The sequence below is a fragment of the Furipterus horrens genome, unplaced genomic scaffold (assembly GCF_987537825.1).
Source record: "Furipterus horrens unplaced genomic scaffold, mFurHor1.1.pri manual_scaffold_3, whole genome shotgun sequence".
Lineage (NCBI taxonomy): Eukaryota > Metazoa > Chordata > Mammalia > Chiroptera > Furipteridae > Furipterus > Furipterus horrens.
This window is the reverse complement of record NW_028327173.1, coordinates 155,767,114-155,782,638: the sequence shown is the minus strand read 5'-3', so window position 1 is coordinate 155,782,638 and position 15,525 is coordinate 155,767,114. Positions and strand designations below refer to the sequence as shown.

General features: G+C 40.3%; 1 protein-coding gene across 4 annotated transcripts in view; it reads left to right on the top strand.

Annotated features, from left to right (window-relative positions):
* Positions 1 to 868: 868 nt before the first annotated feature.
* The window catches only part of SPPL2A (signal peptide peptidase like 2A), a 46,600-nt gene continuing 31,943 nt past the window's right edge, over positions 869 to 15,525 (top strand). The window contains exon 1 of one of the 4 annotated variants that reach the window (XM_090270597.1): positions 869 to 968. In XM_090270597.1, the coding sequence (XP_090126723.1) occupies positions 903 to 968 (66 nt within the window). In that variant the 5' untranslated portion in view covers positions 869 to 902. Of the gene's footprint in view, positions 969 to 7,147; positions 7,216 to 12,668; positions 12,700 to 15,525 lie in introns of those variants that run through there. The other 3 variants (XM_090270595.1, XM_090270596.1, XM_090270594.1) reach the window with 3 other exon arrangements.

The window sequence follows — 15,525 nt, the reverse complement described above, 5'->3', positions numbered from 1 at the left end:
ACAAGAGGATATGAAAGTACTATGTAGAGAATTAAAATAAATCATATGCCATGAAAGTGAGTGAGTGGCTGTGTTAGATTAGTTATGTGAGGAAGTTCCTCCTGGGGAAGGGACAACGGCTGACAAGTGAATGCCAACGCCCCGGGTGTTCGGAGAAGAGCACTGCCGCAGGGAGGGCTGCAGTACCCAGGGCAAGGACCCAAAGGCGAGGGATGGCGAGGTGGGAAAGCAGTGAGGATGAGGCCCGAGAAGGCGGGGGCCTATTACGTCCGCTCTGTAGGCCAGACCAGAAGTTTGATTTTGTTCCAAGTGTGATGGGAAGTGACATGAACTGATTAACACTTTTACAAAAGGTCTCTCTAGGACTGCTATAGAGAGAATGAGCTCTCAGGAGTGGGAACAGAGAGACCACCTTGGAGGAGACAGATGGAGCGCACGGGATAGGGTGGTCGCAGCCTTTTTGGAAGATGTGCACGGACTTGGAATAGCTACGCGATAGTGGCTGGTGAGCCGACAGATTCAGGCTCGGAGCGCTTGGGTAGTTACTGGGGGACTGAGCAGCACCGCGCCACTTCTGGGCGGAGGTTTGACCGAGTCCGTGCCTCACCGGACTCCAGGGAGAATATAGGTCAGGCAGCTGGGAAGAGACACACCCAGACCCGCCGCCGGTGGCCTGCCCGCACGGGACGCACTGGGACTCGGGCCTCCGCGTGCTCCGTGTGGGGGTTTCCGCGTCCTCCGGGCGTGGCCGGAAAAGGAAGTCGGCGCTGCAGTGGCCTCCCCGGCAACAGCAGCGGCACCGGCCACCCGCCCCTGTCCCGCTCGGCCACGGCCACGGACGCAGCGCAGCAGCGGGGCCCTGAGCCTGCCCGCACCGAGCAGCGCCGGGCGCCAGCAGTCTGATGGGGCCACAGCGGCCGGTGCCCTCCGCCGCGACCGCCCTGCTCTGGGGCTTCCTGCTCCGGCTGGTAAGGGGGGCGAGCGGGCGCTTGGTCCTCCCTGGGGCGGGGCTGAGGCTGGAGTTGGGGCCCCCCTCCCCTCCTGCCCGACCTCTCTGCCCGCAGCTCAGCGGCCAGCTCGCGTTTTTTTTCTTTTCATTCCCCTCCCCTTCCCATTACTCCCTTTCCTTCCAGCCTTCCTCCACCACCCTCACGCCTGTTCTTGGAAGTCTCCGAAGTACTTACCCCCAAGAAAGCTCTCTGCGGAGCCCCTCATGCTACTTTGACCTTGGTGCTCCTGTGCTTTTCTGGGCATTTTTAAATGATCTCTGAGATTTATCGTCTAGCCTTTTTTTTTTTTTTTTTAATAGCTTCTTAAACTCTTTCCTCCTCGGGAAGAAGAAAATAAAAAAGTACATGGTCCCGGGAAGGTCGGCGGTTGTTCAAGGACTGCACTTGAGTTTAATTGCTCTGACACAGATTCTTTTTCTTCCTCCGTTGTTCCTGCTTCACCTTAGGGCTTCTTTGAGTCCATTCTAGGGGGTTTTGGTAATAGTAATAATTAAAAATAACTTTTAAAGGAACACACAAAAGTGTAATGCCTTTAGTTTCTAGTTCTATGCCTACTTTAAAGGGGAGAAGAGTAACAGATGTGTTTACAAGTTTGTTTTCATAATTACACGAAAGTTGTAATGTTTTAAAATTAACATCAAACAACTGGACTTTCGGTGGGTGTTCAGGAGTCAGTGTTCAGTGGTTCAGTGGTTCAGTTTTTGTTTCTTGTCTATTTCACGAGAGAATTTCAGGTTGGAAACTTAGGAGATTTACACAAAATTGGTAGGATGTATGCCTGTTTAGTTCTTACCATTGGGATGTGTAACTTCTCTGAAAGTATATTTTGCACACTCTCCAGTTAAGGATTATTAATAAAAGGATTATTATTAGTGAATATATTCAGTATGAAAGAGTCTTCAACATTTATTAAGAAACAAAATCAAAGCCTAAAATGGAGAAGTGCCTTTGATGTATTCATAATTTGCTAGGCAACATTAGGAACGTGAATGAGGTAATGAATCTAAAAATTGCTTATGGGGGGAGTACAATATAAAGAAAATAACAAAATAGCAGTGTTAGACTGAATCTTTGAGGTGTTATATAACCAGATCTGTCCAAAAGATAATGTAAGAACGGTGTTGCTCAGGGAACCATGAGGTCTCAGCGAGCAGAGGAAAGAAGTTTATTGAGGGAAATTAGCAAGCCGGGAGGAAGCTGTGGTCCTAGGGAAGGAGGGTTCTGTTTTATAAGGGGAAGAAGAAAAAAACTATTGAATTCAGTCGTTATCGTAAAGCTGCGAGTCTGGGGCTGATCAAGGCTGAAGGGAGCTCCTCCTGACACTCCCCACTATCATGAGAAACTCCCAGACAGCTGCGGGGGGTGGGATGGGGATGGGAACCAAGGCTGTCAGATAACAATTCAGATAGTATGTAAATAGACATAAAAACTATAACCTACATTTAAGTTGTCTGAGTGTTTTTGCACTCTTTTTTCATTTCAACTTAAACAAATTGTAGGAATGTATCTTCTTTGACACATTCCTATTAATCCTTTCTCTATACAAATTGATAATTAACAATACAGTAGTTGCTCATAAATTCACATTGAAATTCTTACAAAAGCGCTGAACCCTTTCAATAGAAAAAGCAGAATTTTCATATAATTTCAAGGACTTAACAAATCTAAAGGCTGTCCTTGTTCTAAATTATAGCTAGCTTATTGCTCCTGCATTCTAGATTTTATTCTTTTTATATTGCACATGTCTATTTTGTTTTATTTTACTGTGTTAATCTTGGTTTCTGTACTCCTCAGTCCCAGGGTTGTGAGTTCTGTGGAAGGATGACTCTCTTCAAGGTTCTTTTGGCTGGTCTAATACTCAAAGAGGCATAAGACAGATTTGCAAGAGAAAATAACCAAATTTAATAGATGAGTCTGTATGGGAACGCATATACATGAGAAGTTCAGAGACAGAAAAGGAAATTGGGCATAGAAGACATTCTGAGTTAGGGATGAGGTGTGGTCACTTGAGGGCTTCAAATAGTCATTGCAGAATGATAAAGGGAGATGTTTAGCAAGTAGACAGTTGTCCTGCCCTACAGACAGGTCAAAAGAGGTTATCTGTAATATCTCCCATTAAGAACAAGGCCCCTGATTCAAGTTCTTCCAGGTAGTCAAGAAAGGGGTCGAAGTTTCTCCTGGCCTACGAGTAAAATTGCCCTTACCTCAAAACAATCCACATACACAGGCAATCTTGGGGTGACTAGCTCTGAACCCCCACAGGACTTAGTAATATTCTTTCTTTTTTTCCCTCGCTTGGGGATATGTTTGTTAATTTTAGAGAAAGGGAGATGGGGGTGGGGGAGAGACAGAGAGAGGGAGACAAACATCAACGAGAGAGAGAAACATTGGTTGGTTGCCTCTCATATTTGCCCTGATTGGGATTTTCGAACCTGCAATTGAGGTATGTGCTCTGACCAGGAGTCGAAACCACAACAGTTTGGTGTATGGGACAACGCTTCAACCAACTGAGCTGGCCAGCCAGGGCTCAGTAATATTCTTTCACTCCATGAATATTTAGTGTGCTATCTGTTATATGCCAGGCACCGTGCTGCTAGTGACTGAGTAAACTGACAAGATCTTTTTAAATTGTAATAATATTTTTCAGTGCTAACTAGTATTTTTCATTTTCTATTTCTTGTTGCTTTCTCAATGGTTTTCCTCTTGTCTCTTCCTTCCTTTAATTTCCTGAAATGACCTATTTCTTATTCCTTTCCTTTTTTGGAGGAATTCAAATAAATCTGATATCCTTTTCCTCAGCAGGAGCTTTCCCCCTTCTGTTACTTACTGGATACCTAGTTCCTTGCCTACAACATTATCTGGTGGTGGTGGTTTGTTTGTTTGTTTGTTTTATTTTTTACCATTTTCTCCCTGAAGCCCTTGCTTATTCCTCTTCCCTAAATATACAGCTCTACATGGCCCTTTGAGTTCATTTGAATTAATGATATCAGCTTAATCATTTCATTTCTCCTTTCTGGGCACTTGAAGCTGGCACTGCTTGGCATCTTTCTCCTTAGTCATGTAAGAACAGGGCCAACATCCTTATCTAGAGGCAGTGCGGAATCTCCAGAAACCTCTACCACATTCTTATAGAACATGCAGGGGCCTCAGTATTGGAAAGGCCCTTCACATCATGTAGCCTACCCTCTTCATCTTGTCTTCCTCACATCAGTAATCTCACTGTGTATATTGAAATCAAGCTACTGCATTTCTGGCCATTTTAATGAATTCTAAACCTAGTAAACATTAAGTCTAGATTTAAAAGGAGTGCCTGGCAGGTGGTTAATTCTGTCTTGGGCTTGCCATTATCCATTTCACACTCATCTTTCCCCAGTGCAACCCCCCCAACTCAGGCCCCAACTGTTAGACCTTTATTTCACAGTGTTATTTGGACATAGTCACAGAGTTCTGTTTCAAAGTGAATGAATGAAGTTTAGCCTGGAACAGTTTCCTAAAATTGCTTCAAAGTTCCCTGAAGAATCCTGATTTTTTTTCATAATGTTTTTACAAAAGTTCTGTACATTTTTTCATGACTTAAAAGAATTTGAAGTGTTATAAAGCCACATCTTGAACTTATTACAATGGAATGATAATCAGGATTTCCAGCAGAAAAAAATCTCTTGCTGAAATTTGCAGTTCTTTGGTAGGTTATCCCACCTCAAAGAATCTTCTTTAATTCCTTCTCTTCTGCCCTCTTCTCTCAATCTCCTGGGGAAAGAAAGTACATTCTGCTACCCAGGCTATCTGAGCTGCTGTGCTATGGACTGAATTGTGCCCCAGTTCATGTTAGAGCCCTAACCCTCAATGTGATAGTCTTTGGAGATAATTAGGTTTAGATGAGGTTAGAGGGTAGGTTCCTTGTGATGGGATTGGTGGCCTTATAAGAAAAGGCACCAGAAAGCTTGCTGTCTGTTCCTCCCCACCCCCCAACCATGTGAAGACACAGTGTGCGGGTGGCAATCTCTACGCCAGAAGGAAAACTCAACAGAAACCAACTGTGCTGGCACCTTTATCTTGGACTTCTAGCCTCTAGAACCATGAGAAAATTTCTGTTTAAGCTACCCGCTCTTTGGTATTTTGTTATGGCAGCCCAAGCTAAGACAGATTTTGGCACCAGGAGTGAGCTGCTGCTATAACAAATACCTAAACATGTGGAAGCAGCTTTATAACTGGGTTATGAGTCGAGGCTAGAAGATGTTGAAATAGAAATATAGACATGAAGGGTAATTCTAGTGAGCTATGAGACAGAAATGAGGAACATGTCATTGGAAACTGTAGGAAAGGTAATCCGTGTTATAAAGTGGCAAAGAACTTGGCTGACCTGTGTTCTCGTGTTTTGTGGAAGGAAGAATTGTGAGCAGTGAAACTGGATATTAGCTGAGGAGATTTCTAAGCAAAGTGTTCATGGAGCAGCTTGGCTCCTCCTGACTGCAAAAGGAGTGAAAGAAATTGAAGAAGGAATTGTTAAGCAAAAACAAACCAGAAATTGAAGAATTTGAAAATTCTCAGTCTATCCTTATTGCAAAATATGAGAACGCTTCTTCTGAAAAGAACACTAAGGGTGTGGCTAGACAACCATTTCATAAATTTATGGGATTATATGAGCAGAAACACTGCCAGTTTGAACCGAAGAAGATAGAGATGGGGCAAAATGAAGAAAGGTTGTTGGACTTCTTGGATTTGACAGGATGGGATGATGGAGCTGTGCGGCTGTGCACATGTGTTATTCTTCAAGAAGAGGGAGGAATGGCCCCAAAGGCAATTCAGAGATCGTCAGGGCTACTGCCTCAGTTTCAGTAAGCCTTAGGCACCTGCTGGGAGCCTTCAGGGTGGGACTACACAGAACCAAAGTGGTGGGGCCACCCCACAGAGCCTTGGGGATGATGCTGCCACCCTATTGGGCCTGGGAGGTGGGCTAGTGAGCCAAAAAGGATTATTCTTGAACCTTAAAATCTAAAGAAATTTGTATTGCTGGGTTTTGGACTTACATGTATCCTGTCACCCATTTCTTCCTTCCAATTTCTTCCTTTTGTAATGGGAATGTCTATCCAATGCCTGAAATCCATTGTATTTTGAAAGCATATAACTTGTCTGGTTTCACAGGTTCACAGCCAGAGAGGAGTTTTGCTTCAAGATAAATTATAGCTTGAGTCTCACCCATACCTGATTTAGATGATATTTAGAAAAGACTTTGGAATTTGGAGTTGATACTGGATGGAATGAGTTAGGACTTTAGGGGTTTTTGGGGTATTATGAATGTGTTTTGCATGTGAGAAGGATATGAATTTGGGGTGGCCAGAGGCAGAATGCTGTGGACTGTTTTGTGTGCTCCCAAATCCTTGTGTTGAAGCCTTAACCCCAATGTGGTGGTATTTGGAGATTAGACCTTTGGAATGAGGTCATCTGGGTGGGGCCCTTATCATGAGATTGCCCCCCTTTGTCTCTGTCTCCCTGTCATGTGAGGACACAGAGAGAAGGCAGCCATCTACAAGCCAGAAAGGGAGCTCTTTTCAGAGGTCACCCGTGCTAGCATCTTGATCTTGGATTTTTAGGCTTCAGACTGTGAGAAAATACATTTCTGTTGATTAAGGCACTCAGTTAATAGTACTGTGTTATGGTAGCCTGAGAATTAGACATGTTGGTTTTGTTACATCCCTCCTTTAACTTTGAGATTCTTGGTAATTTTTCTTTTACCTTCTCTCTTCTGAGCTGTCTCTGTGAAATCTGCATCTCATTGTCAGCTTTCTAAGTTACTCATAGCTGTGTATCTTCTTCCCAAAATGCAACTTCTACATATACATCTTTGAAACTCAATCCTCAGAAGGTTCAGGAAGATTATGAAATCCTAAATCATAGAGGAACTCATGAAAAAGAGGACAAGTTTCCTGATTTTTTTTTTACTAAATTCTGTAATAATGATATTTTTTAATGAATGACAAATAGATCACAAGACCAGATAAATTTCTGAATTTAGTCATAAGAAAAGGTTTAAAGATAGGAGAAGTCATATTTATTTTATATATATATTTTTTAAATCTTCACATGAGGATATGTTTACTGATTTTTTTTTTTTTAAGAGAGAGAGGAACGGGGAGAGACAGAGAAAGAAACATTGATCGGTTGCCTCCTGTATGTGCCCCAACGGGGGACTGAACCCGCGACTTAGGTATGTGCCCTGACCAGGGATCAAACCTACAACCTTTTGGTATATGGGATGATGCTCCAACCAACTGACCCACCCAGCCAGGCTGTATTTATTATACATTTGATAAATTTTTTGTTAAAAATCACCTGAAATTCGGTCTGTTTACAAAAATCTAGACCTTAAAATCTCCAGGTATAGGACTTTAACCCAAGACACCAATTTTTTTTTTAAGTTTGATTACCTTAGGACAGAATTTGCCAAATTTTACCATGCTCTAGGGTCTTAAATCAACTGATTTGTACATTTATATTACCTGCTTGGCCTTGTAAGCATTTGAGTTTGTGAATTCTAGTGTAAATCATAAATTCTCTAATAGCCAAGGTACATCATTAAGTAGTAAGGTTACTTAGGGAAAACCAGGAAGAAAGCTGGATCTAGGCAGCAAGTAGAATATAAGTGTCCATTAAGGGGAAACCCTATCTGACTCATTATCTACTGTTTCCCCTACTACCTTATAGACTGCAGAGTGTTGAATGAATGCCCTGTCTCCTCCCCAAAACCTAGTACCTCTTAGTCTGTACATTGCATGTCCCCAGATTCTCCAAGTGCAAGAAATGATCCTGGCTCTACTTTTCCCCTGGGCCACAGACCCTGTAAATCCCTGTTTGAGGCCCTAGCTCCTGCTGAACCACTAATTAATAAGATTACACTTAATCTCTGTGGGTCTGGGTCTAGTCATTTCTAGTGCATTATTTCCATAAACCTTGAATACTGGAAGTAGGAGTAGAAACAATGTAGATTATCTTGATTATATGTTATTAGGGAGGAAAGAAGCATAGAAAATACGTAGTAATGATCAGAAAGTTATTAGGTCTGGCTGACATGAACATGTGTCATTCAGACACATACCTCAACTTTGCCTCACCTGTAGAGGCTCCTTACTTTTGCTGTATTACTGTTGACTTAAAAATTAATACCTATGTAAAGAGAAAGATGTTTGTAAAGGGACACCTCCTACATTGGCATGATGTAAGGGTAATGTAGGTGACTGTACCATTCAGTGATTATATTGCAACTTTGTATCCTCTGGTTTAGGAATATAGTATTTTTTAAAAATTACTAGTTCTCATTATAAATAAAATCTATTAATCGGATTTCCCTCAAAGTCCCAGCCCTCATATTTGGTGTCTAAAAATAGAATACATAGTTTAATTTGTAAATTTTATGAAGAAAAATTGTAGGTGGTTAATTGGAGAGAGTTACAGTCATGTTGACATACTGCCCCTTGAAACTGAAAAGATTAAGTACATCTAATGGATAACTAACTATACAAATAACATAAACTGATTTAACAGACAGATTGTAGGAGGTGGAGTTGAGAAGGCTGGGACCCAGTAATATACTTGAAGGAACTACTAGGTGAAATGGGGAAACTGCTAGCCAAAACATGTACATTGGCTATACCAGCAGACTACAAGTACAGTGTGAATCTTACCTCTTGAGAAAATTCCTGAGAGGACCCCAATGATGTCTAGAAAATAGACGAGTTTCGATTCCATTCATGATGAAGTCTCTAATTATGTATTCTTTTTTTAAAGTATATTTTATTCATTATGTTTTACAGTTGTCCCAATTTCTTTTCCCTTTGCTCCCCTCTGCCCAGTACCCCCCTTCCCTCTAACAATCCCACTGCCCCCTTAGTTCATGTCCATGGGTTGTGCATATAAGTTCTTTGGCTTCACCTTTTCCTATATTATTCTTAACTTTCCCCTGTCTGTTTTGTACCAACCAATTATGCTTCTTAATCCCTGCACCATTTCCCCATTTCTCCCCCTTCCCCCTCCCAGCTGATGACCCTCCAAATGATCCCCATACCTATGCTTCATTCTGTTCCTATTCTGGTTTGCTTAGCTGGATTTTGTTTTTATTTTTTAGATTCAATTGTTGATAGTTGTGAGTTTGTTGTCATTTTTGTGTTCATAGTTTTGATCTTTTTCTTAAGTCCCTTTAACATTTCATTAAATAAGGGCTTGGTGATGATGAACTCTTTTAGCTTTACCTTGTCTGGGAAGCACTTCATCTGCCCTTCCATTCTAAATGATAGCTTTGCTGGATAGAGTAGTCTTCGTTGTAGGTCCTTGTTTTCATCACATTGAATACAGTGATCCCTCACTTATCGTGGGTATTACATTCTAGACCTCCCCTACCCCCCCGCCCCCCGTGATAGGTGAAAATCTGCAAAGTAGGAACCTTACATTTATTTTAGTATTTACTGTACAGTACCTCAAAATCCCATGATATAGTGAAAAATCCGCAATAAATAATTTAATATTTTTAAAAATCCCACGATACAGTTAAGGCCGTGACAAGTAAACCGCAATATAGAGAGGGACTACTGTACTTCTTGCCAGTCCCTTCTTGCCTGCAAAGTTTCTTTTGAGAAATCAGCTGATAGTCTTATAGGCACCCCTTTGTAGGTAACCTTCTGCTTTTTTCTTGCTGGTTTTAAGATTCTCTCTTTATCTTGAACCTTTGGCACTTTAATTATGATGTGTCCTGGTGTGGTCTTCTTTGGGTGCAACTTGTTTGGGACTCTCTCTGCTTCCTGGACTTGCACGTCTATTTCCTTTGCCAAATTTGGAGGTTTCTTTCATTATTTTTTTAAATAAGCTTTCAATTTTTTGCTCTTCCTCTTCTCCTTCTGGCACCCCTGTGATTCGGATGTTGGTGCATTTAAAGTTGTCCCAGAGGTTCCTAAGCCTCGCCTCATTTTTTTCAACTCTTGTTTCCTCATTCTGCACTGGTTGACTGTTTTTTTCCTCATTATATTCCAAATCATTGATTGGAACCCTGGTTTCCTTCCCTTCGCTATTGGTTTTGTGTGGATTTTCCATCGTTTCACTTAGCATATCCTTCACTTCTTCCCTTATGCATTTGCCGTACTCAAGCATATCTGTCAAGTCTGTGAGCATCTTTATCACCAGTGTTTTGAAGTCTACGTCTGTTAGGTTGGCTATGTCCTCGTTGCTTAGTTCTCCCACTGTGGAGTCTGGTCTGGTGCTGGGAGTACTTCCCAGGTGTCCCTCCCTACTTTTTAAAATGTGTGATTGAGCTTTTTGCAGGTGCCCCTGCAGCCACCACCACCACACCACATCCTTTCCACCCCGGCTCTGCCCTTCCTACCTGTCTGGATGAGTATTTCTTCTTTATATCTTTGTTTGTTGGACTTCCATGCAGCTTGATTTTCTGGAACTTCTGGTTGTCTCTTTTTGAGATAGTTGTGTTCCTTCTTAATTGTGGAGTAAGATGCAGTGTGTCTATTTAGGCCTCCATCTTGGCCGGAAGTCTGTCACCATATATTCTGTGGACCAATATCAGAGCATCACCTGGAAGCTTGTTATAAATGCATAATCATAAGCCCCATCTAAGACTTACTGGATCAGAATCTGCATTTAAACAAGAACGTTCAAGTCCAGGAAGCACTGGTCTGTAATAAAGAGTAAGAAATTGCTGCACAGATTACTAAGCATAAACTCCAGGAAAGAAGAAAAAGAACTATGCTTGACTAATTCCCCCTTTTTTTAAGGGAATTAAATATATACATGAATAAAAGTTAACACTGCATTATTCAGAGCTTAATCTTGATCAGATGAAAATGGGCCAAGATACAGAGTCCTGGCAGACCCAAAAGATGGCATGAATGCAGGGTAGGGGGTAGTATGTTAGGTAAATTTTTAACTAGAGAGTCATTATTTTCAAAAGAAATATGTGAAGACTTAAATTTAGAAACTAGAAAGAAGAGTATAAGACACATAAGCCAAACCTGTGAGCCAAGGTCAAAGAAGAATCCTCAAACTGTGCTGTTAGCTTGGACAGGAGTAGAAAAAGCCTGTTTCCAGTAAGTTAATATTGGGCTAGTGAGTCAGCATCAGGAGGCTGTTGGAACAGAAGCCAGGAATTTAAATGCCCGTAGTTGGAACTACCAAGTGACTGGAGTGTAAGGCGTGAATGCAACACCAAGAGGCAGGGATTTGAAGGTCAGAACAAGACTGACTTGGTGTATGCTTATAAAATAAAAGTCCTTACACATGTCTCTCTTTAAGGTCTCATTGTTCTGGGAAAGTGAGATAGTATATCTGCAAGGATGTGAGTATATTATACACCATTACAATTCTTTTTTAGACTTTTGATAATCATTTGACTACTATTTAGGAGAAAAATGGTCAAAGGAATAGGCAGCTTAACATTAAGGTAGACTTAAATATCAGTACTCTTTGATTTGAAAAAATGATGGAGTATGATTGAAGTCAGGTGATCTGGATAAAGTCAATTAGGAATAGTTCATGAACAATAGGCATCTCATTAATTTTTATGTGAGGTGTGTTTGAGTTAAAAAAAGAAAGTACTACTTTACAGTGTGGGCTAGTGAACTTACTTGCATGTGAGGCTCAAGTAAAATGCAGAAGATCAAGGCACTGGTGTAAGATCGATGATCTGATGGCCCTGGAGAACACTTGGTTCCACGACCAGCGGTTGTAAGAGCTGGTGTGAAAGAGGGAGGATTTGGGGCAAGCAGGAAGGAGCAGTTGACATAGGGAAAGAAATTCCATGAAGCTCTGGAGCCCTAGAATTGGGGGTAATTGGAAGAGTATAGGGAAAAGACTTAGAGTTTGGGCTATGTAGGATGTGGAAGGAACTAAATGGGTATTAGAAGAATTTGAGTGGTGATGGGAGACCCATGCCAGTGTTGTGAAGGTGGGAGTTACCAGCTATTACAGAGATACAGGCAAGCAGTACTGAAACTGGAGGGTGATGTTTGGGCACTGAGAGCTGCTCAGGGATCTGGCTGCATGAAGGAACTTGAAGTGATAGAGTCAAAAGGCTGCTTGTCTGGGTTCTGGAGAGCTCAATTCTAATCCTGGCCCCTGAGATGACTTCATTTTAATCATTTTGGAACTGTTTGAATCAGAAAATGAAGGGACTTAATTATATTAGCTCTAAATTCTGTTTTGCCCTTGATACTGAGCTTTTTACTAAGAATATTGTTATTACTGATTGAAAATGTAATCATTTTTTCGAAGTCGAATAAAGTCATAGAAGACCAGACCACAGTTCATCACAGGGGACAATTTGGATGTTTTGGAGCATGTCTCTAACTCGGAAGATGTAAAGGAAGGTATCCTGCCCTCCCACCATAGGGTCTTTGTCCGCTGATCTAACACTAGCAGGGCTGGACCACAAATCTCACTTAATTTTATACTTGTAATGTTTGAAGGGACACTGAATTTCAAGCCAGTTTTGTTGTGCCTCCCGGTGTAACTGGCCCAGTGCAATGTGGTCTTCACTGCTGTTCTCTTGCAGCCATGCTACTCAAGGTGCAGTTCCTGGACCAGCAGCATCAGCATCACCCAGGAGCTTGTTAGACGTGCAGAATCTCTTACTCCTGTTGACCTGCTGAATCACAGTCTGCTCTTTAATGTGATCACTAAATGATTTGTTTGCACGGTAAGCCCTGAGAAGCACTGCTCCTATGGCTGTGGTTCTTAGATTTTAAAGAGCAGAATCTCCAGAAGGGCTTGTTAAAAATAAACTGCCCAGTGTTTCTGATTCAGTAGGTCTGGAATAAGGGCCAAGAACTTGCATTGTTAACACCCTCATCATCACTGGAACTTTTACTACACACTCTGACTTTAATCACATTTCGTTTGTGATTGTCTGTTTCTGTTTTGTTTCATTTTTTAATTTTTAAATTATAGTCAACATACAATATTATATTACTTGCAGGAGTACAACACTGTGATTAGACGTATTATATCTTACAAAGTGATTACCCTGATAATTCGAGAGAGAGAGAGAAACAACAGTTTGCTGTTCCACACATATATGCATCATTGGTTGCTTCTTGTATGTGCCCTGACTGGAGATCGAACCTGCAACCTTGGCATAGCAGGATGACACTCTTAACCAACTGAGCTACCTGGCCAGGGCCTGTGACTATTTTTATAACTGGCAGTTTATACTTCTTCATCCTTTCATCTTCAGATTTATTTTCAATTTTCCTGTTAAGACTGTAATTTCTTGTTTAATGTTTCTTTTGAGAGGGCAGCTTTATTATATATAATTCACATACCCATACAGTTCACCTATTAGACGTGTACAATTCAGTGGCATTTAGTATACTCATAGATATGTACAATCATTGCCATAGTCAATTTTAAACATTTACATCACCTCAAAATGAAGCCAAATAGATGGAGCACAGTGGAATTTTAGAATAGTGTAACTATTCCGTATTTCATATGATAAAGTAATGATGGATACATGTCATTACAAATTTGTCAAAACCTACAGAAGGTACAACAGAGAAGTGAACTCTAATGTAAGCTATGGACTTTGGGCGGTAATGATGTATCAGTGTAGGTTCATTGACTGTGACAAATGTACCACTCTACTGCACATGTTGTTAATGGGGGAGGCTATGCATGTATATGGTAAGGGGGTTTGTGGACATTCTGTACTTCCTGCTCAGTTTTGCTATGACCCTGAAGCTGATCTAAAAATTAAAGTCAGTTTTTTAAAGACAAAAGAAACCCCATACCCTTTAGCTATCACCCCCAGACCCACATCCCACCAGACCTAAGCAACCACTAATTACCTTGCATTTCTTCTGCATGGTACAAGTATTTAGCAAGGAGCTAGATATATTATTAATAATAATTACCATTTATTAAGATCCTAATGTGTACAAAGAATTACATTATCTAACTTAATCTTCCTGACAGCTCTATGAGGTTGACATTTATTGTCATCTTTAAACCAAGGACGTTGAAGCTTAAGGCAGGTTGCATGACTTGTAATGTAGCCAGTAAATGGTGAACTGTCATTCTATTCCAGGTCTTTCATTCTAAAACTCATGATATATATTGTTAGTAAACTAAATTTTTGACTCTATACAATCTCTATGAGAAATTTTACTAAGATACTTTAAAATGTAGTAGAAATACTTAAGTTGTTTAGTTTTGTTAGCTTGCTTATGAAATTTGCTGCATGTCCCACATTCAATCTAACTAGCTCACAGTATGTGTGGTTTATACTTTCCTCTTTTATAATCACCTTCCTTTAAAATGTGTGTTTTGCCTTAGTAATTCTCATATCAAAGAATTTTACTTTTATTTTCTCAGTGATGAATTTTCTACTATTATAGGAAATATTGTAATTCCTTTATAGCAATAAATCTTGTATTTGGATATCTTACTTCCTTGGACACTTAAGGTTTCCTTAATCTCTTAATTATAGAAGTAATGCTGAATATTATACAGTTGTGTGAAAGGAAATAGTGTATCAATATGAAAAATTAATTTATAAAATTTAAATGATCAAACTTGGGATCATTAATAGGGGGACATCCTGACATCATGTGCTACTTTACTGGGTGCAGTAAGAAGTACCCAACTCACTTATAGAGTATTCTTTTCACAAATATTTAATGTAGACCTAATCAACCCTCATAATTATCCACAGGTTACCCTCTGTAGTTAGAATTCTAGATGATTCTACTGTATGACTTTAGTTAGGCTGTATTAGTAATTTCTCCTGAGTCTCAGAGCCCTCATTTGTAAAACAGCGATATTGAATCAGACATTCATGAAAAATAACCTAAATATACTTTGTTTAATTTGTATAGTTTGTTTATAACTTAATAATTTGGTGAATAGTAGGAATTTAACATTGATTTATCTGCTGTCAGAATCCATTCATGGCTACCAAGTATATAACTGAATGAAAGCTACTCTTCCTTTTTTCACAGATAATATCTTTATCTAATTATTCTATGTAATTTGAAGGCATTTGAAAAAATATTTCTACGCTTGCTTAGATCTGTAAGCTAATGAAGCTCCTACTAAGCCAGAAAGCCTTATAAATCCCAAATGCTCAAGGGAATTTTTAGATAGAAGAGCATGGATTAGAGCATTTTTTGTACTAATTAAAAATTTATATAGTCTTATATGAAATTACCAATTTTATAGATTAAATTAGTCAAATATCAGCAATCTGATGTGGCTCAACCTAATCCATGCTTTAGTGGTAGAGGCTTGGTCCATCATCTTCTGTTGCCAAACAGTCTTTTCTCCCTTTTGTCTTAGAGAAAGATTTGCTCAGAGGAGGAGGGAGGAAGGATTTGAATTTATCCAAGTTTGAAGGGAATCATGACATGGAGTGGTATTCTAATTATCTTAGGATGTTTCATCCTTTCATACACTTCACTCCCTGCCCCATGTACAGTAGTTGCTCTTTTCAGTTCCTTCTGACCTCTTGTCTCTTTTTTTTGCA